Source organism: Theropithecus gelada, chromosome 16 (assembly GCF_003255815.1).
Source record: "Theropithecus gelada isolate Dixy chromosome 16, Tgel_1.0, whole genome shotgun sequence".
Taxonomy (NCBI): Eukaryota; Metazoa; Chordata; class Mammalia; order Primates; family Cercopithecidae; genus Theropithecus; species Theropithecus gelada.
The window spans coordinates 61,050,537-61,075,225 of NC_037684.1; the positions used below are offsets into that span (position 1 = coordinate 61,050,537).

Consider the following 24,689-nt stretch of genomic DNA (forward strand, 5'->3'; position numbering starts at 1 on the left):
GATTGTCACTGCTGCCCACATTCCATTTTGCCCTTATGGTAGGAGGTACATGCTACCTCTAGTGGGAGGAACCACAAAATGGCACAGCAAAGGGCATGGACACAGGGAGAATTGAAGAACTGGGGCAAACATTCCATTTTAATCACAGGCTCACATGGTCCTATGGCTGTAAGCAAGGTAAGCCATCTATACTTTGTCCCTCAAAGGAGCCTGCAGGGATGACAGGCAGTTTCAGAAAGAGGCCGACTAACAAGTTAAAGGATACTTTCGCAAGACTTAAAAGTAACCACCACTAGGGTTTAAAATAAGCCTTTTAAAACTAAGGAGGACTGAGTGCACTAGCTCACGCCTGTAATCCCAGCACTTTAAGAGGCTGAGGTGGGTGGCTCAGAGGACAGGAGTTCGAGACCAGTCCCACCAACATGGTGAAACCCTGTCTCCACTAAATACACAAAAATTAGCCAGGTATGGCAGCAGGCGCCTGTGATCCCAGCTACGTGGCAGGCTGAGACAGAAGAATCGCTTGAACCCAGGAGGCAGAGGTTGCAGTGAGCCGAGATTGAGCCACTGCACTCCAGCCTGGGCGACAGAGTGAGACTCTGTCTAAAACAACAACAACAACAACAACTAAGGAGGGCTGGGTACAGTAGCTCACGCCTGTAATCCCAACACTTTGGGAGACCAAGGTAGGAGGAGAGCTTGAGCCCAGGAGTTCAAGACCAGTCTGGGCAACATAGGAAGACTTCATCTGTAAAAAGAAATTTTTAAATTAGTTGAGTGTGGTGGTGTGGGCCTGTAATCCTGGCTACTAAGGAGGCTGAAGTGAGAAGACTGCTTGAGCCCAGGAGGTCACAGCTGCAGTGCCATGATTATCTTACCATGGCACTCTAGTCTGAGTGACAGAGACCCTATCTCAAAGAAAAAAAAAAAAAGGGAGAATGTAAAATCTTTAAAGAAAAGGGACAGAGGCTGCGCACAGTGGCTCATGCCTGTAATGCCAGCACTTTGGGAGGCCGAGGCGGGGGATCATCTGAGGTTGGGAGTTTGAGATGAGCCTGACCAACATGGAGAAACCCTGTCTCTACTAAAAATACAAAATTAGCCGGTGCGTGATGTCACATGCCTGTAATCCCAGCTATTCGGGAGGCTGAGGCAGGACAATCTCTTGAACCCGGGAGGCAGAGGTTGCAGTGAGCCATGATCACACCGTTGTACTCCAGCCTGGGCAACAAGAGCAAAACTCCACCTCAAAAAACAAAAAAGAAACGGGACAGAAAACATCAGAAGCAATATGGAGATATTTTTTAAAGCATTAAACATGCCAACAGAAGCAAAACCAAATTATCAGTTATCATAATTGCCTATGAGTCAGAGACAAATAGTTGGGTGAGGTTCAAAGTATTTTCTTTTTCAGGTGTCCTCTGATTCAAGAGGTAAATTCTCTATACATTTTTCTCAATCCAGTTCCTCTGTCTTATAAATAGCAGAGATGCTGGCCTTCCATTCTGAGTGGTAAGCTTTCTCCATTTTCCACGTTTCTGTAGTGGTCTGAGTGGGCCGCTGGGAAGGGCTGCATCGGGGCTACTGGCTGGTGACACTTTCCAGGTGACAGCCTCATCGCATGCCCTCTGAAGCCCTGCAGCCCTTCCTGCCACCCTCATCGCTTCACGGCACTCCCATATCCTACTCAAACTAGGTTCATTCTGTGGGGGCCTTCACTCTCCTGTTTGCTTCTGAGACCCAGGAGGCAGAGGTTGCAGTGAGCCAAGATCGTGCCACTGCACTCTAGCCTGAGTGGCAGAGTAAGAGAGAAGTTATCAGGGAAACTGCAGCACCCCAACAAAAACAACTTCTTTGACCTCAAAATGCCAACAAAAAAAGGCAGAAGCTGATTCTCACAGAGCTGGCTCAGATCACATGGCTGTTGCTAAATCAAACACCGAGGCTAGTGGGATAGAACGCTCATCAATGAGGCCTAGGTCCTGAGCCCACCCTGAGTGACAGGTAGTGGTCTCAAGAGGAGAAGACATCAATAATCAAATACCGAGAAGATGAAATGCAAGGACAATAAGAGCCCACAATCATCTCTTTAATTTCTCCCTGAGAAGAACACTCCCTGTGAGGCTAGCAGAAATGAAGAGGCCACCACACATCTGCTCTGTGCTTCCTAGTTTACAGAATACTTCTCAGGTTGTCCCATTTAATCCTCACAAGTAGCCCACAAGGCAAGTGGCGTCACTTATTTAATTAATTATTTATTTATTTGTTTAATTTTTGAGAAAGAGTTTTGCTCTTGTCACACAGGCTGGAGTGCAATGGCACGATCTCAGCTCACTGCAACCTCCACCTTCCAGGTTCAAGTGATCCTCCTGCCTCAGCCTCCTGAGTAGCTGGGATTACAGGTGCCCGCCACCATGCCCAGATAATTTTTGTATTTTTAGTAGTGACAGGGTTTCACCATGTTGGCCAGGCTGGTCTCAAACTCCTGACCTCAGGTGATCCACCCACCTCAGCCTCCCAAAGTGCTGGGATTACAGGTGTGAGCCACTGTGCCCGGCCACAAGTGGCATCACTTTATACAGATGAGGCAGCCAAGACTTGGAGACATAAAGGGGCTTGGCTAAGTTGCAAAGCAGCTATGGAACCAACAGAGAGAGAGGCTGTGGAGCTGTGCAGAAAAAACAGGAAGGCATTAACCCAGGGTATGTGTCCATAGTCCCCACTTGTCCATCACCACATCCTCCCTTCACCTCAGGGCTGCAGCTCCTCCGCCTCTGCCTTCTCCGGGCCCATATCCTGTGCTCCTCTCCCTTATCATTCTGATCCTGCCAGTTTCTACCACGCCTCTGTCCGACCTTTGCTCCGTGCTCCACGCTTATTTTCCTCTGGACCTGGGAACCGCCAGCTTACTTTCACTCACTGCCTGCTCTTCCTAACACCTCACCATGTGTACGGGAAAGTGTGCCCGCTGCGTGGGGCTCTCCCTCATCACCCTCTCCCTGGTCTGCATCGTGGCCAATGCCCTCCTGCTGGTGCCTAATGGGGAGACCTCCTGGACCAACACCAACCAACTCAGCTTGCAAGTCTGGCTCATGGGCGGCTTCATCGGTGGAGGCCTGATGGTGAGAAGGCTGGCAGGGGAGCCCAGGCCAGGTGGCTGGGTGCCACCTAAGGGGTTCTGAACAGGAGGGACAGGGAGAGGGGAATAAGGACGGGTCCTTGGGAGAGGATGCCAATGGCTTGGTCGGGGCTAGGAGCCCTCTGGAGTCAGTCCTAAAGGAGCCCCAGGGACCCAAGCTGAATATCTGAGAACAGAAAGGACGAGAGCCTCAGTGCTCTAAAGAGCTCCCCTACCGGGTAGGGAGCGTGTCCCGCCTGTCCTCCCTGTCCTCACTGTTGAGCAGATGCTGGGAAAACCTCACTACAATGGTCGAGGCAGAAGGAGCAGCTGGTTGTCAGAGACATCACCAGGGCAGGATGATAAGAGGCACGAGGGTGGGGCGCAGCGAAGTTACTCAGAGCCAGGGACTGACGTCACGGATCAGTCACCCTCCCCTGCCTCCACGTCCCTTCACTCTCACCCCACATTTCTGGAAGCCCAATCTGTGCCAACTGCTAAGGATAAACTCTGAACCTAGGTCAGTATGGCAGGGAGGATGCCCCCAAGCCGTCTTCCGGGAGATGAGAATGTATTTGGCGGGGGTGCGGGGTGGGGGTTTTTTTTGTTTGTTTTTGTTTTTAGACAGGGTCTCTATTGCCTGGGCTGGAGTGTGGTGGTGCAAACATGGCTCACTGTAGCCCCAACCTCCTGGACCCAAGCAGTCCTCCCGCCTCAGCCTCCGAGTAGCTGGAACCACAGGTGGGCATCACCACACCCAGGTAACTTGAGATGGAGTCTCGCTCTGTCGCCCGGGCTGGAGTGCAGTGGTGCCACATCTCTGCTCACTGCAACCTCTGCCTCCTAGGTTTAAGCATTTCTCCTACCTCAGCCTCCTGAGTAGCTGGGATTACAGGCACGTGCCACCACACCCAGCTAATTTTTGCATTTTCAGTAGAGACGGGGTTTTGCCACATCGGCCAGGCTGGTCTTGAACTCCTGACTTCAGGTGATCTGCCTGCCTCAGCCTCCCAAAGTGCTGGTATTACAGATGTGAGCCACCGCCCCTGGATTAAATTTTTTGTAGAGACGGAGTATCCCTATGTTGCCCAGACTGGTCTCAAACTCCTGGGTTCAAGTGATCCTCCTGCCTCAGCCTCCCAAAGTGCTAGAATTATAGATGTGAGCCACCACGCCTGGTCAAGACTAGGATCTGTCAGAAGTGGAGGAAAAGGAGACACAGATGTCCCAAATTTACTAACCCCCGTCTTCCAACTCTCCACCCATTTAGGGAAACTTTGGGATGGTCAACCTAGTTTAAAATCTTCGTGAGATAAAGATAAAAGATCTACCCAGCACAGTTCCCCACTTCTCAGGACAGCTGGCTAATGACGTTCTCCAGGGGAGAGCTCCCCTTCGTCCCTTTTGCTGGTCACACCTCTATTTGCTGAAAGAGGATACCTCTCCTTTAACCAACAATCCCCTCTTACTCTCTGGTATCTTTTCTTCTACTCCCTCCTCGTGCATGGATTCTTGGCTGTTATTCTCTACTCCATCGCTCTAAATTCAACTCTCTCTGAGAGTCACACTCCTCTCAGGCTGACACACTTAACCAGTGTCACGGGGTGCTCCCTCTCCAACCTAAACCACTCTCCTCTGCCCCATCTAACCAACTTGCTTCAGCGGAGCTCCCTGAGGCTGCCCTCCCCAAATACGCATTCACAGCTACCTTCCTCCTACCTCTGTGCCCAGAGTCACTCTCAAGAAGCACCACCCGGCCGGGCGCGGTGGCTCACACCTGTAATCCCAGCACTTTGGGAGGCGGAGGCGGGCCAATCACCTGAGGTCAGGATTTCAACACCAGTCTGGCCAACATGGTGAAACCCCGTCTCTACTAAAAATATACGTACAAAAATTAGCCAGGCATTGTGGCAGGTGCCTGTAATCCCAGCAACTCGGGGAGAATCGCTTGAACCCGGGAGGCAGAGGTTGCAGTGAGCCAAGATTGCGCCATTGCGCTCCAGCCTGGGCAACAGAGCAAGACTCCATCTCATAAATAAATAAACGAATAAATAAGCACTGCTCTATACCACAGGGACACAGACAGGTTCCTCTCTCCCTGAAGCTTGTGTTCCCTTTGATGAGGCCACCAGTCTCACGGAAGCAAGGCTGGAAGTCCCACAAGGGCAAGCACTGCCTGCTTTGTTGGCTGCTACATACCCAGTACTAGACCAGCACCTTACACTTAACAGACACCGAATTAATAGTCACAGAATGGTAGTGTGTGCCTGTAGTCCTAGTTTGGGCCCAGAAATGAATGGCTGCAGTGAGCTATGACCTCGCCACTGCACTCCAGCCTGGGCAACAGAACGAGACTCTGTCTCAAAAAAATAAAAAATAAAAAAGTCATTGAATGAAGTATAGAACTAGGCAAGGCAATTTCAGATAGAAGTAGGTACCATCGGCCAGGTGCAGTGGCTCACGCCTGTAATCCCAGCACTTTGGAAGGCTGAGGCAGGTGGATCACGAGGTCAGGAGTTCACGGCCAGCCTGACCAACATGGAGAAACCCCATCTCTACTAAAAATACAAAAATTAGCCAGGCGGCCGGGCGCGGTGGCTCAAGCCTGTAATCCCAGCACTTTGAGAGGCCGAGACGGGCAGATCACGAGGTCAGGAGATAGAGACAATCCTGGCTAACACAGTGAAACCCCGTCTCTACTAAAAAATACAAAAAACTAGCCGGGCGAGGTGGCGGGCGCCTGTAGTCCCAGCTACTCAGGAGGCTGAGGCAGGAGAATGGCGTGAACCCAGGAGGTGGAGCTTGCAGTGAGCTGAGATCTGGCCACTGCACTCCAGCCTGGGCAACAGAGCGAGACTCCGTCTCAAAAAAAAAAAAAAAAATTAGCCAGGCATAGTGGTGCATGCCTGTAATCCCGGCTACTCGGGAGGCTGAGTTAGGAGAATCGCTTGAACCTGGGAGGCGGAGGTTGCAGTGAATCAAGATTACACCATTGTACTCCAGCCTGGGCAACAAGAGTGAAACTCTGTCTCAAAAATAAAAAAAATAAAAATAAAAATAAAAATAAAATAAAATGGTGCTGGCATGAAGAGCTCTGAGGCAAAGCAGATGCCACTTTTTGTAGGTTTTTCAGGGAAGGGCTCTATGAGGTGATGTCTGAACCGAGACCCAGATGACAAGAAGAAGGTGTGAGTGTTGCAGACACTGGGGGCTGGAAGTACAAAGTCTAAGGTGGGAACAAGTTCCCCACTTCTGAGGATCAGACAGGTGGCCGGTGAGGTGAGGTGTAATGAGATGAGGTCTGAGGAGGGCAGAGGCGAGGCCTGGAACACCCCAGAAAGCCACAGTGGAGTCATTTGAATTTTTATTATAAGTACAACAGAAAACTATTGAAGGACTTTTTGCACTTTTTTTTTTTCAAGTTTTAAAATTTTTTGTTTAAGTCATACAGACAAGTACCCAGATCCTTTGTACACAGCTCAACAAACTTTTACAAAGTGAGCACATCTGAGCCCAGGTCAAGAAACAGATCATTACCAGAAGCGCAGACATGCCTCTCGCCACACACGAAATCCCAGAATCACCTCACCAACAAGCGTAACCACTATTTTGTCTTCTAACCCCATAGACTACTTTGGCTTAGTTTGCACTTTGCACAAATGGAATCATAGGGTATGTGTCTGGCTTCTTTTTTTTTTTTTTTTATTTGAGACAGAGTTTTGCTCTTGTTGCCCAGGCTGGAGTGCAGTGGCGCTATCTCAGCTCACCACAACCTCCACCTCCCAGGTTCAAACGATTCTCATGCCTCAGCCTCCCAAGTAGCTGGGGTTACAGGCATGTGCCACCACGCCTGCATAAGAACCACAGAAAACTGGCAATATCCATTAGCACTGAATATTTGCATGTCTTAAGAATCAGCAGTTTTACTGCTAGGTTTTTATCCAACAGAAATGCACACGTATTTGTACCTAAATACCTCTACAAGAACGTTTATAGCGGCATTATTTGCAAAACAAACAAACTGGGAACTATCCAAATGTCCTTCAACAGTAGAATGGGCTGGACACAGTAGCTCATGCCTATAATCTCAGTACTTTGGGAGTCCGAGGTGGGCGGATCACCTGAGGTCAGCCTTCAAAACCAGCCTGACCAACATGGCGAAACCCCGTCTCTACTAAAAATACAAAAATTAGCCGGTCATGGTGGCAGGTGCCTGTAATCCCAGCTACTCAGGAGGCTGAGGCAGGAGAATCATGTGAACCCGGGAGGCGGAGCTTGCAGTGAGCTGAGATTGCGCCACTGTACTCCAGCCTGGGCAACAGAGCGAGACTCCCTCTCAAAAAAAAACAAAAAAGAAAAAGAAAAGAAAGACCAAAGTGAGGTCACAGAAGTCATCCAGGAGAGATGACAGTGGCTTGGACTAGGCCAGTGGCTATGGAGATGGAGAAATATGAGCCGATTTGGGCTTAAACACCATGTTTTCTTCATTTATGATGATGACCCTTTTCTTTTCACTAAGACGGAAAGATGGCAAAGACTGAGACAGAGAAGCACATACTACAAAGGGAAGCAAATACTTTAATCAAAAGAGTAAAAATCTCAAATAGGGCCAGGTGTGGTGGCTCGTGCCTGTAAAATCCCAGCACTTTGGGAGGTGGAGGCAAGAGAATCGCTTGAGTCCTGACATTCAAGACCAACTTGGGCAACACAGTGAGACTCCATCTCAACAAAAATTTAAAAATTAGCTGGGTCTGGCCAGGCACGGTGGCTCACGCCTATAATCCCAGCCCTTTGGGAGGCCGAAACAACCTGATCAGCTGAGGTCAGGAGTTGGAGACCAGCCTGACCAACATGGAGAAACCTTGTCTCTATTAAAAATACAAAGTTAGCAGGGTGTAGTGGCGCATGCCTGTAATCCCAGCTTCTTGGGAGGCTGAGGCAGGAGAATCACCTGAACATGGGAGGCAGAGGTTGCAGCGAGCCAAGATCCTGCCATTGCACTCCAGCCTGGGCAACAAGAGCAAAACTTCGTCTCACAAAAAAAAAAAAAAAAGAAAAAAGAAGAAAAGAAAAAATTAGCTGAGTGTGGTGGTACAAGCCTGTAATCCCAGCTACTTGAAGGCTAAAGTGGGAGGGTCACTTGAGCCCAGGAGGTCGAGGCTTCATGAACCGTGATCATGCCACTGTACTCCAGTCTGAGCAAAAATGTGAGACCCTTTCTCAAAAAAGCAAAAACAGAAACAAAGGCCGGGCACGGTGGCTCAAGCCTGTAATCCTAGCACTTTGGGAGGCCGAGACAGGCGGATCACGAGGTCAGGAGATCAAGACCATCCTGGCGAACACGGTGAAACCCCGTCTCTACTAAAAAATACAAAAAAAAACTAGCCAGGCGAGGTGGCGGGCGCCTGTAGTCCCAGCTACTCGGGAGGCTGAGGCAGGAGAATGGCGTAAACCCGGGAGGCGGAGCTTGTAGTGAGCTGAGATCCAGCCACTGCACTCCAGCCTGGGCGACAGAGCGAGACTCCATCTCAAAAAAAAAAAAAAAAAAAAACAGAAACAAAAACCTCAGATAAGTAGATCATTCAAAACTGGTAAATCCAAAAGGCCATTCTAGGTGTGTTTGGATCCACAAGCCTCCAGTTAGTGACCTAACCAGGGAGGCTAAGCAAAGGTGTCAGCATGGGTCCTGGCCCTGTCATGAGACAGGAAAAGGAGAGAACAGGTGTTTCTCTGAGGTTGCTGGGGATGATCTAGTAGAACTGATACTCTCAGTCCCTTCCCTGGAGAAGCACAAAATGCTGCCTTGGATGGTGTGTGCCAGATAAGACACATGAGGAGCCAGGCACAGTGGCTCATGCCTGTAATCTCAGCATTTGAGGAGGCTGAGACAGGAGGATTGCTTGAGCCCAGGAGTTCGAGACCAGCTAGGCAATGTAGTAAGACATCAACTCTACAAAAAAATTAGCCAAGCATGGTGTTCCGCACCTGTAGACCCAGCTACTCGGGAGGCCGAGGTGAGAAGATCATTTGATCCCAGGAGGTCGAGGATGCAGTGAGCCATGATTGTACCACTGCAATTCAGCCTGGGTGACAGAGTGAGATCTTGTCTCAAAAAGCAAACACACACACACACACACAAGAAAGCAAAAAGCAAGACAGCTGTGGAATTCCGGAGATAGGAGACAGGCAAAGAACCTGGCCTGGTGCAACAAAGATAAAGATAAGGCTGGAGCCAGGTGAGGAGCCTTGAATGCCTTACAAGAGTTAGGCATTAAAGTTGCAAGTCTTGGCCGGGTGCGGTGGCTCACGCCTATAATCCCAGCACTTTGGGAGGCTAAGGCAGGCGGATCACAAGGTCAGGAGATCGAGACCATCCTGGCCAACATGGTGAAACCCCCGTCTCTACTAAAATACAAAAAATTAGCCTGGCGCGGTGGCGTGTGCATGTAATCCCAGCTACTCAGGAGGCTGAGGCAGGAGAATCGCTTGAACCTGGGATTGAGCCAAGGTCACACCACTGCACTCCAGCCTGGCAACAGAGTGAGACTCTGTCTCAAAAACAAACAAACAAAAAAAGAGTTCAGTCTTGACGGGCTTCTCTGTGAAGAGACCCTAAAGGATTTGAGCGGAGAAAAGACGAGTTGAAAGCTATATTTAGGCCAGGTGCAGTGACTTATACCTGTCATCCCAGCAATTCAGGAGGCCAGGAGGAGCCCAGGAGTTCAAGACCAGCCTGAGCAAATAGCAAGACACCATGTCTACAAATTTTTTTTTTAATTAGCTAAGTATGATGGTGCATGCCTGTAACACCAGCTACTCAGGAGGCTAAGGCAGGAGGATCACTTGAGCTCAGGAGGTCAAGGCTAAAGTCAGTCATGATAAAGCCACTGCATTCCAGCATGGCTGGCAGAGAGAGACCCTGTTTCAGAAAGAAAGAAAGAAAGAAAGAAAGAAAGAAAGAAAGAAAGAAAGAAAGAAAGAAAGAAAGAAAGAAAGAAAGAAAGAAAGAAAGAAAGAAAGGAAGGAAGGAAGGAAGGAAGGAAGGAAGGAAGGAAGGAAGGAAGGAAGGAAGGAAGGGAGAAAAGAAGGAAAGAAGGAAAAAGAGAGAAAAAGAGAGAAAGAAAGAGAAAGAGAAAGAAAGAGAAAGAGAGAAAGAGAGAGAGAAAGAAAGAAAGAAAGAAAGAGAAAGAAAGAAAGAAAGAAAGAAAGAAAGAAAGAAAGAAAGAAAGAAAGAAAGAAAGAAAGGGAGAGAGAGAAAAGAAGGAAAGAAGGAAAAAGAGAGAAAAAGAGAGAAAGAAAGAGAAAGAGAGAAAGAGAGAGAGAAAGAAAGAAAGAAAGAAAGAGAAAGAAAGAAAGAAAGAAAGAAAGAAAGAAAGAAAGAAAGAAAGAAAGAAAGAAAGAAAGAAAGAAGCTATGTTTAATCTGATAGAGGATAGAGTGTGGGATGATATGGGGCAAGAGCTATGGGAGTATAATAGGGAGACTGAGAACATCCTCATGGGAGGTGATTAGGGATTCAATGTGGGGAAGAACTCACAGATTCAGGAGCCACTTAAGGAAAATTTGAGAAAATTTGATATCTTTCTGGGTGTAAGATTAAAGATTTCCAGCCTGGGTGACCTAGTAGGTGTTATTTTTTCCACTGATGGAGACAAGAAAGTCAAAGGGAGATGAATTTGAGGAATATCATGAGATCAGCGTGAGGCTTGTTGAATTTGAGCTAAAACCAAGACATTCAAGTGAACATAGGATCTGGAGGCATCAATTTTGGAGGCAACTTCTGGCAGAGTGAAGAGCTGATTCCCTGAAAGGGGATGGGCATTGTTAGGAAAGCCACGGGGAGAAAAAAAGACCAAGGGCTGAATCTAGCAAGAGTGCTAGACCATTCACTAGCACTTTTCCACACTCTACCATAATCCCAATTCACCAGACACTCCAATACCACTATCCCATCCTGCAGCTGAGGGAACTTATAACTATTGAGTTACTCTGAGCCAGTCTTTTTTTTTTTTTTTTTTGAAACGGAGTTTTACTCTTATTGCCCAGGTTGGAGTGCAATGGCACGATCTCAGCTCACCACAACCTCCACCTCCCGGGTTCAAGTAATTCTCCTGCCTCAGCCTCCCTAGTAGCTGGGATTATAGGCATGTGCCACCATACGCAGCTAATTTTGTATTTTTAGCAGAGACGGGGTTTCTCCATGTTGGTCAGGCTGGTCTGGAACTCCCGACCTCAGGTGATCTGCCCGCCTCAGCCTCTCAACGTGCTGGGATTTCAGGTGTGAACCACTGTGCCCGGCCTCTGAGCCAGTCTTGACACCAAGTCAGCTTGTTCTCCCATTCAATCCTGAGAACAGACCTGTAAGGTAGATCTTCCAGACCCATCTTACACAGGGCAAAACTGAGACCCTGAGAGATTAATCAATTCATAGCATGTGAAGTGGTCTCCCTGACTGCCATTCAGTAGCACACCTACTATGTGCCAAGATTGGGGAAAATAATGATATTGGGCCCTACCCTGCAGAGGCCACAATCTGGACAGAGATAAGGTAGGCACGTAAACAAGGATAAAGTAAGGTGAAGCCCAGCAGCGCTCCAGGAGAAGTAGAGATAAGGTCTTCTACAGTCCAAAGGGCTGAAGGTATCACAGGAAGCTTCCTGAAGGAGGTAGGCACTGATGCAAGTCAGGCCTGGAGGATCTGGGCAGATGCACTATAACAAAGACTTTTGTCCCACAGGTGCTGTGTCCGGGAATTGCAGCCGTTCGGGCAGGGGGCAAGGGCTGCTGTGGCGCTGGGTGCTGTGGAAATCGCTGCAGGGTAAGATCCAAATTAAGAAGGAATTCAGGACTGGGGGTGTGTCTCATGCCTGTAATCCCAACACTTTAGCAGGCTGAGGTGGGAGTATGGCTTGAGCCAGGAATTCTAGACTAGCCTAGGCAACAAGGCGAGACCCCTATCTCTACTAACAATACAAAAATTAGCTGGGTGTGGTGGTAAGAACCTGCAATCTTGGCTACTCAGGAGGCTGAGGCGGGAGGGCCGCTTGAGCCCAGGGGGTCAAGGCTGTAGTAAGCAGTGATTTTAAAAAAAAAGAAGAAGAAGAAGAGAAAAGATGCAGAAATTAGCCAGGCATGGTGGCAGGCACCTGTAATCCCAGCTACTCGGGAGGCTGAGGCAGGAAAATCACTTGAACCCGGGAGGCAGAGGTTGCGGTGGGCCAATATCATACCATTGTACTCCAGCCTGGGCAACAAGAGCGAAATTCTGTTTCAAAAAAAAAAAGAAAGAAAGAAAGAAAAGATACAGAAATTAGCCAGGTGTGGTGGCGGGCGCCTGTAATCCCAGCTACTGGGGAGGCTGAGGCAGGAGAATAGCTTGAACAAGGGAGGTGGAGGCTGCAGTGAGCCAAGATCACGCCACTGCACTCCAACCTGGGCAACAGAGTAAACAAACAACCCCATCAAAAAGTGGGCAAAGGATATGAACAGACATTTCTCAAAAGAAGACATTCATACAGCCAACAGACACATGAAAAAATGCTCATCATCACTGGCCATCAGAGAAATGCAAATCAAAACCACAATGAGATACCATCTCACACCAGTTAGAATGGCAATCATTAAAAAGTCAGGAAACAACAGGTGCTGGAGAGGATGTGGAGAAATAGGAACACTTTTACACTGTTGGTGGGATTGTAAACTAGTTCAACCATTATGGAAAACAGTATGGCGATTCCTCAAGGATCTAGAACTAGATGTACCATATGACCCAGCCATCCCATTACTGGGGATATACCCAAAGGATTATAAATTATGCTGCTATAAAGACACATGCACACGTATGTTTATTGCAGCACTATTCACAATAGCAAAGACTTGGAATCAACCCAAATGTCCATCAGTGACAGATTGGATTAAGAAAATGTGGCACATATACACCATGGAATACTATGCAGCCAAAAAAAAGGATGAGTTTGCGTCCTTTATAGGGACATGGATGCAGCTGGAAACCATCATTCTTAGCAAACTATCACAAGAACTGAAAACCAAACACCGCATGTTCTCACTCATAGGTGGGAACTGAACAATGAGATCACTTGGACTCAGGAAGGGGAACATCACACACCGGGGCCTATCATGGGGAGGGGGGAGGGGGGAGGGATTGCATTGGGAGTTATACCTGATGTAAATGACGAGTTGATGGGTGCAGCAGACCAACATGGTACAAGTATACATATGTAACAAAACTGCACGTTATGCACATGTACCCTACAACTTAAAGTATAATAATAATAAATAAATTAAAAAAAAAAAAAAAAAAAAAAACGCCTCCGTCACAAAAAAAAAAAAAAAGAAAGAAAGAAAAGAAATTTGGACTCGGTTTCTGCACCTGTCCTAGCAGAACCACAGCACTCTCTATGGAATTCCTAGCTACACAAGCTCCTCTGCAGACTCCCAGGCTGCACCCCACCCCTCCCTGGCACCCACAAATCTCAGATCTCAATGATCCTGAGGGGTAGGGGGGTGAGGGGGAGAGGGGGGAACTACAACCCCAGTGAACCTCGGCGGCCACTGGCTTTCGGGTTAGCCTAACTGCAAGCCCCAGGTTTGACAGGAAATGTATTTTAAACCTGACTCAAGGCTGGGCGCAATGTCTCACACCTGTAATCTCAGCACTTTGGGAAGCCAAGGCAGGCAGATCGCCTGAGACCAGGAGTTCCAGACCAGCCTGGCCAACAGTGAAACCCCGTCTCTACTAAAATATAAAAATTAGCTGGGTGTGGTGGCAGGCACCTGTAATCCCAGCTACTTGGGAGACTGAAAGAACAAGAATGGCTTGAACTAGGGAGGCAGAAGCTGCAGTGAACCAAGATCGCGCCACTGCACTCCAGCCTGGGTGACAGATCAAGACTCTGTCTAAAATAAATAAATGAATATAAAATAAAATAAAAATACATTTTTTTTTTTGAGACGGAGTTTCGCTCTTGCTGCCCAGGCTGGAATGCAATGGCACGATCTCGGCTCCCTGCAACCTCTGCCTCCCAGGTTCAAGCGATTCTCCTTCCTTAGCCTCCAGCATGTGCCACCACGCCTGGCTAATTTTTGTATTTTGAGTAAAGACAGGGTTTCTCCATGTTTGCCAGGCTGGTCTTGAACTCTCGACCTCAGGTGATCTGCCCGCCTCAGCCTCCCAAAGTGCTGGGATTACAGGCGTGAGCCACCGCGCCCGGCATTAAAAAATACATTTTAACAACCTGACTGGAGCAGATTTCAATAATGCGTGGGGGCTGGCGCGGAGCGTCGTCACCCACGGGTAAGGAGACTGGGCCTTACTTCCCCTTGCACACCACATCCAGATGCTGCGCTCGGTCTTCTCCTCGGCGTTCGGGGTGCTTGGTGCCATCTACTGCCTCTCAGTGTCTGGAGCCGGGCTCCGAAATGGACCCAGATGCTTAATGAACGGCAAGTGGGACTACCACTTCGAAGACACCGCGTAAGGTTTAGCCTGTATTCGTGTCCTGCATTCTCTGCCTCTTCCCTCCCGCCCTTCCCCCGTGGACTGGGACACCTGGGCGGGACTCGACCTTCGAGAGCACTCGCTCCACGTGGGTTACCTGGGCCTTTGCAAATCCCCTGGGACGTATTCTTGGGGGCGGGGGTGGCGCACGCGCACGCCGCCTTCTCCCACGTGACCTTACCCCTCCCACAGGGGCGCTTACTTGCTCAACGGCACTCTGTGGAATCGGTGCGAGGCGCCCCCTCGCGTGGTCCCCTGGAATGTGACGCTCTTCTCTCTGCTGGTGGCCGCCTCGTGCCTGGAGATAGTACTGTGTGGGATCCAGCTGGTGAACGCGACCATTGGTGTCTTCTGTGGCGATTGCAGGAAAAAACAGGTGAAATGGCGTGCGGTGGAGTTGTAGAGGGAACCTCCCTCGTCCTGGCTGCGTTCTCACCTTCTCTTTTCCGCAGGACGCCACTCACTGAGGCTCCACTGACCGCCCGGTTACACCTGCTCCCTCCTGGATGCCTGCCTGGCTCTCTTACTCGCTGGCTCGCTAGAATAAACTGCTTTGAGCTCTCTTCCCTGTCTCAGACTGTGCCTTCTGTTAGAAGGAATGTGCAAGAGGCTACAGATACACCTGGGCTTTGGGGCCCCTGCACCCCACTTGTACTTTCTTAACAAATAGATACTGAGCTATTTGGTTGCGCTGGAAATAACGATGGTAAACAAGGCAGACAAGTTTTGTTCTCTCAAAGAACTTGGCATTCCAAGGGTGGAAGATAGGCAATTTTTTTTTTTTTTTTTTTTTTTTTTTTGAGACGGAGTCTTGCTCTGTCGCCCAGGCTGGAGTGCAGTGGCTGGATCTCAGCTCACTGCAAGCTCCGCCTCCCGGGTTCACGCCATGCTCCTGCCTCAGCCTCCCGAGTAGCTGGGACTACAGGCGCCCGTCACCTCGCCCGGCTAGTTTTTTGTATTTTTTAGTAGAGATGGGGTTTCACCGTGTTAGCCAGGATGGTCTCGATTTCCTGACCTCGTGATCCACCCGTCTCGGCCTCCCAAAGTGCTGGGATTACAGACTTGAGCCACCGCGCCCGGCCAGATAGGCAATTTTTAAAAGAAGCAAAAAATTATTTCAATAGGTAATAAGCACTTTTTTTTTTAAGACAGGGTCTTGCTGTCACTTAGGCTGGAAAGCAGCGGCACGGTCTCGGCCCACTGCATCCTCCACCTCCTGGGCTCAAGCAATCCTCCTGTCTCAGACTCCCGAGTAGCTGGGACCATAGACATATGCCACCATGCCTTGCTAATTTTTTTGTAGAGACGAAGTTTTGCAATGTTGCCCAAGCTGGTCTCGAACTCCTGAGCAAAAGTAATCCTCCCACTTCAGCCTCCCAAAGTATTGGGATTACAGGCATGAGCCACCGTGTGCGGCTAATAAGCACTTTTTAAAAGCATGTTGGTAATGGGATTGATATTAACTTATTGAGAGACTCTCTTTTATGATAGGGAAAATTTGAGAAAATGAAATTTGAGCTAAGATCAGGAGGGCTTGCTAACCATCTGGATATTTGGGGGATTATAGGCAGAGAGAAGAGGAAGGACAAAGATCCTAAACAGGGATCAGTTTTGTAGGAGAAAATAATGAAAACTATGGAAAAGACACTGTAATCTCTTAAACTGTAGAAAATGGAACTGTAAAGCCATTGTGGCCTTGTCACCTCCTAATTTGGTAGAATTTTTTTTTTTTTTTTTGAGACAGGGTCTCACTTTGTCACTCAGGCTGGAGTGCAGTGGCATGATCTCGGCTCATTGCAGCCTCAACATCCTGGACTAAAGCGATCCTCCTGCCTCTGCCTCCTGAGTAGCTGGGGCTACAGGTGCACACCACCATAGCCCTGCTAATTTTTGTCCTTTTTGTAGAGAGGAGGTTTCGCCATGTTGCCCAGGCTGGTCTCCAATTCCTGAGTTTAAGCAGTCCACCAGCCTCAGCCTCCCAGAGTGCTGAGATTACAGCTGTGAGCCACCACATCTGGTCATAATTTGGTAGATTTTTCTTAATCTTAGGTCACCGGTTCAGAAAGGAGATAACCTCAGCACTTAATGGAGGCAGGGTGTGCAGATACTCTCAGCAAGCCAGACTTCCTGGCCGGCACCATGTTGCAAGCCTGTAATCCCAACGCTTTGGGAGGCTGAAGCTGGTGGATCACTAGAGGTCAGGAGCTTGGGACCAGCCTGGCCAACATAGGGAAACCCTGTCTCTACTAAAAATACAAAATGAGCTGGGCGTGGTGGTGGGTACCTATAGTCCCAGCTGCTCAGGAGGCTGAGGCAGAAGAATCGCTTGAACCCTGGAGATGGAAGTTGCAGTGAGCCAAGATCATACCACTGCACTCCAGCCTGAGCGACAGAGACTCCAAAAAAAAAAAAAAAAGCCAGACTTCCATTACTTGTCTGAAATTTATGTGTTTAAGTGCGTTTTTCTCGAGTCCATAACTTTCAGCAATCTACCATGGACCCCTGAGACCAAACCCAAATGTATGCCTCCCCCAGTGCCAGGTTAGGAGGGGAAAAGGAGACTCAGTTCCCCATCCCTTAAACAGGCGCGACTAGCCTGGTGCCGTGGTTCACGCCTGTAATCCCAGCACTTTGGGAAGCCGAGGCGGGCGGATCATGAGGTCAGGAGATCGAGACCATCCTGGCTAACACGGTGAAATCCCGTCTCTACTAAAAATACAAAAAAAAAAAAAAAAAATAGCCAGGCGCTGTGGCGGGCGCCTGTAGTCCCAGCTACTCGAGATGCTGAGGCAGGAATGGCATGAACCCGGGAGGCGGAGCTTGCAGTGAGCGCAGATCGCGCCACTGCACTCCAGCCTGGGCGACAGCAAAATGAAATGAAATGAAATGAAATGAAATAAACAAGCGAGACCAAAGTCAATTCGGAGAAGCTTTAATAGCAGGAAGTGAGACTAGCCTTCTGGCCCGAGAGAGAGCGGCCGCAGCGGCGGCCCCGTTCAATTGAGGCAGCAGAATAAGCGCACGTCGTTCAGCGCAGTGTCGTCGCTTAAGCCTCTAGGTCCCTGGATCTTGGTCTGCAGGCCGCACACGCCCTTGGGGCAAGGGTCACTCCAGTCTCCAAAGTCTCCCCAGCTCAGCCCAGGCCCCTGCAGTTCCTCGCCGTCCGAACAGCGGAAGCGCACGTTGTTCGCTGCTGTGTTGTCACCGAGGGTCGTGGGTGCCTCCACGCGAAGCGAGAAAGCCACTAGGTAGGCGCCGCCGCGACACCACAGCGGCTCGCTCCATTTGCCCCAGCTGCAAGGGAAAGGGAGCTGCGTTGCCTCTGCCGGCGCCCCCATTCACCAAGCCCTTGAGACTTTCCAAGCCAAGTGCTGTGTCTGACCTGGTGGGCTGGGTGCTCCCTGACAGAGGGGGAGTCTTCCATCCATCCCTTGCCCCCTCCCCGCCCCCGTCTACACTGCCCGGTAGCTCTGGAGGAGCCAGCCTGCCTGCCGCGACGGAGTATGTAATAGAGGGTAAGGGACATACCATCACCCCAAGGGATCCTAGACCCCTGTGCCCCACCTTCCAGACTGGGACTCCACCACTTGCGTGTTGCCTAGGACGCTCCCGCGCACGCAGTGCAGCCTGATCCCATTCAGTGCAGTGTCATCGCCAAGAATGCCTTGGGGAGGCTCCACCTGGGTATGAAAGAGCAAGGGCGAGTCACCGAATTATCATCCTTGGCTCGATGGTCCCACGCATCTCCACCCTCTCCAGGACCTAAGCCCGAGCCCCAACCTTGAGCGAGAACCCGCTGGCGAAGAATCCGTCAGGACACATCTCAGGCGAGGCCCAGTCGCCCCAGGGACCCCCGTTGGTCACTTCGATGACCGCCGGGTAGCCGTTCCAGCCATCTGCCTGTGCACATGTGAAACGCGTCGCCTGCAGAAGCAGCAGCAGCGGCAGCAGCTTGGCTCCCTGGCCTGGCTCCATCCTGCAGCTGTGAATCAGGCCTCCTAAGCAGATTTATATCAGTTTGGCCCCTGTGAGGGCTCCGATTGCGGAAGGGCCTCCCAGATAAGTGAAACCCAAAACTAATCCACTCCCTGAACCCTATTTCCTGCTGCCTGAGGCAGAGGCTCCCAGAGCTAGGGGAGGGGGGCAGTGAGAGAGGGTGAATTGAAATAACCATCACCTATTGAACATTTACCACAGGCTACGAATTATGGTTAGTGTTTTGCAGTGTTTTATTTAACCCTCACAACAATTTTTAGGAGATGAGAATTATCCTTCCTCTTTTGTAGAAAAGGGAACAGGCTCAAAAATGGCAAGCAACTTGCCTTAGGTTTACAGCCAAGCAAGCTGGCAAACATTCCAGCAGAGAGAGCGGAGACAGAGTGGAGACCAGGGCCAGGGATGGAAGTGACCTCCCAGGAGTCCCACCAGGGACAGGATGGGTCAAGGGCAACCCAGAGACCTCCAGGATGTGAGGGGACGTCAAAGTGAGGATAAGACAAGAATCCTTGAACTGGAGAAGCTGAGAAATTTCCTGTCAGCTTAGAAGTCTCCTCCTCCTCTGAGAGGTCTTCTGAGAGATCAGGGCCCTAACACCTTGAGAATCTGCGACACCCCTCCCCACCTTAAAAGAAGATACACACAAACAGAAATAATTTGTTTTTATTTTATTTTATTTTATTGAGTCAAAGTCTCTCTGTTGCCCAGACTGGAGTGCAGTGGCACGATCTCGGCTCACTGCAACCTCCACCTCCTGGGTTCAAGCGATTCTCCTGCCTCAGCCTCTCTTTTTTTTTTTTTTTTTTTTTTGAGACGGAGTCTCGCTCTGTCACCCAGGCTGGAGTGCAGTGGCCGGATCTCAGCTCACTGCAAGCTCCGCCTCCCGGGTTCACGCCATTCTCCTGTCTCAGCCTCCCGAGTAGCTGGGACTACAGGCGCCCGCCACCTTGCCCGGCTAGTTTTTTGTATTTCTTAATAGAGACGGGGTTTCACCGTGTTAGCCAGGATGGTCTCGATCTCCTGACCTCGTGATCCGCCCGTCTCGGCCTCCCAAAGTGCTGGGATTACAGGCTTGAGCCACCGCGCCCGGCCCTGCCTCAGCCTCTCTAGTAGCTGGGACTACAGGCATGCACCATCATGCTGCCCCACTAATTTTTGTGTTTTTAGTAGAGACGGAGTTTCACCATGTTGGCCAGGATGGTCTCGATCTCTTGACCTCATGATCCGCCTGCCTTGGCCTCCCAAAGTGCTGGGAATTACAGGCGTGAGCCACCGTGCCCGGCCCAACAGGAATAATTCTAAGAAGTTTGGGGACAGGTGACTAAGAACCCCTAAGAAGAGATCATGCTGTTTCTTCCATTGCTTTCTGTATGTATCCTTATGTCCTTTCCCGGAATGCCTTTCCCCCTGTGACCACCAGGTGGACTCCTAATTTGCAAAACAAAAAGCAAGAAAACCTAAGTATGTTTTTGGTTTGTTTGTTTGTTTGTTTTGAGACCAAGTCTCACTCTGTTGCCCAGGCTGCAGTGCAGTGATGCCACCTCGGCTCACTGCAACCTCTGCCTCCCGGGTTCAAGTGACTCTCTTCCCTCAACCTCCCGAGTAGCTGGGATTATAGGCGCTCGCCCCCATGCCTGGCTAATTTGTATATTTTTAGCAGAGACGGGGTGTTGCCTTGTTAGCCAGGCTGACCTCAGGTGATCTGCCCAACCTTGGCCTCCCAAAGTGCTGGGATTACAGGCGTGAGCCACCGTGCCCAGCCTAAAAATGCCTGGCTAAATTTGTTAGGGGGCCACAACCCCTGATTTAAGTGCCCCTCATATACACTCCTTTATTTAGTATCTATTTATTCAGTGTCAGTTTATTCAGTATCTATTTATTTAGCAATAATATGTTTTGGCTTAAGCAATAGTCCAAGTGCTGTAAGCAAGAAAAACAAGGCCCCTGCCATCAGAGCTCACATTCCATCGCGGGAGACAGAGGATACATTCTCCCCCAGTGGACCTTGAGCTCTGTGAAGGCATTTTTGTATTCTTGAAGCCTAGTACATGAGGAAGTACTTAACAAAGGTTGGTGCAATGAATGATTGAAGAGCCAATCTGGAGTTTTGAAAAGTAAACCTCAAAAATGCAAAAGGATAAAGCCTGATGTGTATATACGATTGTGAGAGGTCACGTATCCAGTATGATTGTGAGAGGTCATGTATGCAGGGCAAGACAAAGTCCCCTGGGGATAAGATAGACAATTTAGAAGTAGGTGTTCCCGGGTGGGAGCGGTGACTCACGCCTGTAATCCCAGCACTTCGGGAGGCCGAGGCGGAGGGATCACAAGGTCAGGGGTTTCACACCAACCTGGCCAATATGGTGAAACCCCGTCTCTACTAAAAATACAAAAATTAGCCGGCACTCTCCAGCCTGGGTGACACAGCGAGACTTTGTCTCAAAAAAAAAAAAAAAAAAAGAGAGACAGAGAGAAGTAGGTGTTCCCTGGATTCCAAAGGTGTGTGATGCTTGAACTCAATATTTATAGGGCAATTGTGGTCAGCTTTTCCATTTAGTGTTTTCATATACATTATCATTTAATCCACACATGAGCTTGCAAAGTACCTATTATTATCCTCAATTTACAGTGGAGAGAACTCAAGACCAGAGTGAATTAGGGCCCACACCACTGCTCAGTAGGGGAGCTGTTCTGGCCCCTGCCTCTCTTCCCAGTACTCAGAGTGCCTCTTACTACAGCTGGCCCTACGGGGAAGGGAAAGGCACTGATCTGTCACTGCTATGGAATCCCCCAAATTCCCTTCACCCGGTTCCTCGCACCCGGGGTAGCTGCCCTTTGGGGCGAAGGGCACAGGGGAAGGGGCCTTAGTAGGTTAATTATTAACCCTTTGCCCCTCAGGGCACCACGGGCTTCTCTCCCCTCCTGGAGGTGGAGGGACACTTGCTGGCTAGGGGCTGGTAAGGGGGCGGTGGTCCCAGCAGCAGGCATGGGGGTGGCGGTGCGGCCCCCAGACTGCGGCACTGGTTCAGCCACTCAGTTCCTCTCACTATCTTCGCGCTGCTGCTGCTTTATCTCAGTGCTCGGAGCCTAGGTGAGCTGCCCCTTCCCTCACCTGCTCCGGGAGGAACCCCGGAGTCCAGGCCCTCAGGACTCAAGCCTCTTCCTCTAGCCCTCACCGCTCTGCTTCTCCTGTCCTCAGGCGCCCGCTCGGGCTGCGGACCCGGGGCTCAGGCCTGCGTTCCATGGGGAACCGCGCCCTTCCAGGTATGCTTGGCGCAGGGCTGGGCGCGGGAGCTCCAGGAGGGACCAGAACAGGGGGACGTGGAGCCAGGCTGAGGGTCCGGCGAAGGGCGGGTCCTCCCCCTGGTCTCCCCTCTCCCGTCGGAAGCTGAGCGCACAGCAGAAGAGCCACCAGCTACACCTTCGGAACAATTTCTTCAGGGCGGAATCTGCTCCCACCTCTTCCCATCGTGTCTATCCACCAGGTCCGGCAGGAGTCGGGACCCCTGGAGGCCCCGGAGAGGAAAGAGCCTCCGTGTCTGGCCCCTCGGGGGACGCTGGGCCGTATGATGAGGCCGTTCCACGCCAGTGTGAAACCCGAAAGGGATGTGAGGCTGTCGCCGTACCTGGCGGGATGGCGGGCACTCGTCGAGTGAGTGGCCTCCCGCCCCCCAGCCAGTCCCCGCCTCCTTGGCAGCTACATCGCCATTCTCTCAAATCATCTCGCATGCAGGTTCCTGACTCCCCTGGTTCAGTCTTCGCCTTCGCCACTAGGGAGGCCTTCACCAAGGTGACAGCCCTGGAGGCTCGGGTGCACGACCCGGACGCGGAGCACTACTTGTCTCTGGCGGCCATGGCGGCGTGGGAGCGGCGGGCGGGACTGCTGGAGCAGCCGGGGGCGGCCCCCCGGGACCCGGCCCGGAGCTCGGGCTCTCGCACGCTGCTCCTGCTGCACCGTGCGCTGCGCTGGTCCCAGCTCTGCCTCCACCGGGAGGCGACCGGCGCGCTGGGAGGCCCGGACGCGGGAGTGCAGTGCAGCGACGCCTACCGCGCGGCCCTGGGTTCGCATCACCCCGGCTGGTCCGTCAGGCCGCCCGCCTCGCCTTCCTCGCCTTCCCGGGTCGCCGCCGCCTGCTGGAGCTGGCGTGTCCTGGAACCACCCAGGCGGAGGCGCGGGCCGCGCTCGTCCAGGCCGCCGACACCCTGGAGGATGTCTACAACCGCACCCAGAGCCTGCTGGCCAAGCGCGGCCTGCTCCAGCTGACCTAGGACAGCGGCTGCGGGGACCGGCGGGAACGGAGCGGATCGCCCGGGGTAGGGCCGCGCAGCCCGAGGTCAGCTCCGCAGCCGGCGCCGCGGCCGCCTCCGTATCCCGCCTCTTCCGTGACGTCGCGGCGGCGAGGGCTGCCCCCGGCAGGGAATGGCGTTGAGCTCCCTCTGTCCGCAGTCTCGGAAAGACGGCAGGAGCTGTGAGGAATAAAAAGTACTTGGCAGCATCGACGTAGGGCGTTTTGTGTGATGACGACAGGCGCTTAAGGGAAATAAAAAACGAATGTGAGAAGATGTGTCATCTCTGTTCCCGGCAGCCGAGAGACCCACGCTTCCCCGGCCTATCGCAGTCACTCCCGTGGCTTTGGTTGCCAACCACACGCCGAGTCTCCAGCTCAGACTTCTCCCTGAGCTTCACCCCTGTGCAGCCAAGTATACAGCAAGCATCCTGCACACTGCATAGACACTGCAAATGCAACACGTCCAACACTAGTCCCACCACCATCCCCCCAAGAACTGCACCTTCTATGAATAAAGGGCACCGTCACCCTTCAGCTACCCAAGCGCACGTGCGTCATGCCTCACACCAAGCGGCTGCTCAGCTCCACTCGGCCACTCCCACAGTGAACATGAAAGACCCTGCCATTTCATACACTGATAACTCCCAAATCACCACTTCAATCCACTTTCTCCCGGACTCCAGAATCCTACATATACGATTGCCTATTAGGTATTTCCCCTAGGATGTCGCTTAGTCATAGCAAACTTACCATGTCCAACGCTAAGCTCCAATACGCCCTCCCCACGAAAATTCTCCCTCCATAGTCTTTGCTGGCTCAGTGAATGACACTTCCATTCTTCCAGGTCCTCAGAGCAAAAACCTCATCATCCAGACCCTTCTGGGTTTTGTTTGTTTGTTTGTTTGTTTCCACTGCATTGCAGCCTGCGCGATGGGAGTGAGACTCCTTCTCAAATAAATAAATAAATAAATAACAATCAACAGTCCGGCGCAGTGGCTCACGCCTGTAATCTTAGCACTTTGGGAGGGTGAGGCGAGTGGATCACCTGAGGTCAGGAGTTCGAGACCAGCCTGGCCAACATGGTGAAACCCTGTCTCTACTAAAAATACAAAAATGAGGCCGGGTGTGGTGGCTCACACCTCTAATCCCAGCACTTTGGGAGGCTGAGGGGGACGGATCACAAGGTCAGGAGATCGAGACCATCCTGGCTAACATGATGAAACCCCGTCTCTACTAATAATACAAAAAATTAGCCAGGCGTGCTGGTGGGCACCTGTAGTCCCAGCTACTTGGGAGGCTGAGGCAGGAGATTGGCGTGAACCCGGGAGGCGGAGCTTGCAATGAGCAGAGATGGTGCCACTGCACTCCAGCCTGGGTGACAGAGCAAGATTCCATCTCAAAAAAATATATATATATATACAAAAATTAGCCAGGCACAGGGGCGTGTGCCTGTAATCCCAACACTTTGGGAGGACAATCGCTGGAACCTGGGAGGCAGAGGCTGCAGTGAGCCAAGATCGCGCCACTGCACTCCAGCCTGGGCAACAGAGCAAGACTCTGTCTCAAAAAACAAAAAACAAAACAAACAAAAAAAAAAACACAAAAAAAACCCAGAAAACAAAAACAATCAACAAATTAGGAATAAAAGGGAACTTCCCCTGCCTAGGCATCTATGAAAAACCAAGCTAACAGCACTGTCAATGATGAAAGACTTTTCCCTAAGTTTTTCCCCTAAAATGAGAAACAAAACAAAGATGTCTGCTTTTGC

The 24,689-nt window shown here is 50.8% G+C and overlaps 3 protein-coding genes across 6 annotated transcripts; 2 read left to right on the top strand and 1 right to left on the bottom strand.

The window, feature by feature from the left end:
- The first annotated feature begins 2,914 nt into the window (after positions 1–2,914).
- On the top strand, positions 2,915–15,199 carry TM4SF5 (transmembrane 4 L six family member 5). Its single transcript, XM_025362419.1, has 5 exons — positions 2,915–3,122; positions 11,856–11,936; positions 14,476–14,612; positions 14,829–15,012; positions 15,089–15,199. Exons 1-5 carry the CDS (start codon positions 2,946–2,948, stop codon positions 15,101–15,103), a joined length of 594 nt encoding a protein of 197 aa, XP_025218204.1. The 5' UTR covers positions 2,915–2,945; the 3' UTR covers positions 15,104–15,199.
- Positions 15,200–17,552: 2,353 nt separating this feature from the next.
- On the bottom strand, positions 17,553–18,790 carry VMO1 (vitelline membrane outer layer 1 homolog). Of its 4 annotated transcripts, none has more exons than XM_025362416.1 (3): positions 18,417–18,790; positions 18,221–18,316; positions 17,553–17,930 (listed from the first exon to the last, which is right to left on the bottom strand). In XM_025362416.1, exons 1-3 carry the CDS (start codon positions 18,609–18,611, stop codon positions 17,838–17,840), a joined length of 384 nt encoding a protein of 127 aa, XP_025218201.1. In that variant the 5' UTR covers positions 18,612–18,790; the 3' UTR covers positions 17,553–17,837. The 4 variants fall into 4 exon arrangements, with proteins under 4 accessions (XP_025218201.1, XP_025218200.1, XP_025218202.1 ...); XM_025362415.1 differs by having other exon boundaries at positions 18,201–18,316; XM_025362417.1 differs by having other exon boundaries at positions 18,165–18,316.
- A 2,828-nt stretch (positions 18,791–21,618) lies between these two features.
- On the top strand, positions 21,619–23,456 carry GLTPD2 (glycolipid transfer protein domain containing 2). Its single transcript, XM_025362659.1, is given in 7 exon segments — positions 21,619–21,640; positions 21,643–21,723; positions 21,832–21,896; positions 22,118–22,284; positions 22,366–22,376; positions 22,379–22,705; positions 22,708–23,456. Coding segments are annotated over 7 exon segments (867 nt in total). The 3' UTR covers positions 22,902–23,456.
- The last annotated feature ends 1,233 nt before the right edge of the window (positions 23,457–24,689 follow it).

What these genes read in the sequence shown, in the direction of transcription:
- TM4SF5 (XM_025362419.1), top strand. Translation starts at nt 2,946, where the DNA reads ATGTGTACGGGAAAGTGTGCCCGCTGCGTGGGGCTCTCCCTCATCACC. An exon ending in GCTGTGGAAATCGCTGCAGG is followed by an intron (nt 11,937 to 14,475) that starts GTAAGATCCAAA and finishes CACCACATCCAG; the next exon opens with ATGCTGCGCTCGGTCTTCTC. An exon ending in TACCACTTCGAAGACACCGC is followed by an intron (nt 14,613 to 14,828) that starts GTAAGGTTTAGC and finishes CCCCTCCCACAG; the next exon opens with GGGCGCTTACTTGCTCAACG.
- VMO1 (XM_025362415.1), bottom strand. Translation starts at nt 18,611, where the DNA reads ATGGAGCCAGGCCAGGGAGCCAAGCTGCTGCCGCTGCTGCTGCTTCTG. An exon ending in CCAGCGGGTTCTCGCTCAAG is followed by an intron (nt 18,317 to 18,416) that starts GTTGGGGCTCGG and finishes TTTCATACCCAG; the next exon opens with GTGGAGCCTCCCCAAGGCAT. An exon ending in GTGGAGTCCCAGTCTGGAAG is followed by an intron (nt 17,931 to 18,200) that starts GTGGGGCACAGG and finishes TTTCCCTTGCAG; the next exon opens with CTGGGGCAAATGGAGCGAGC.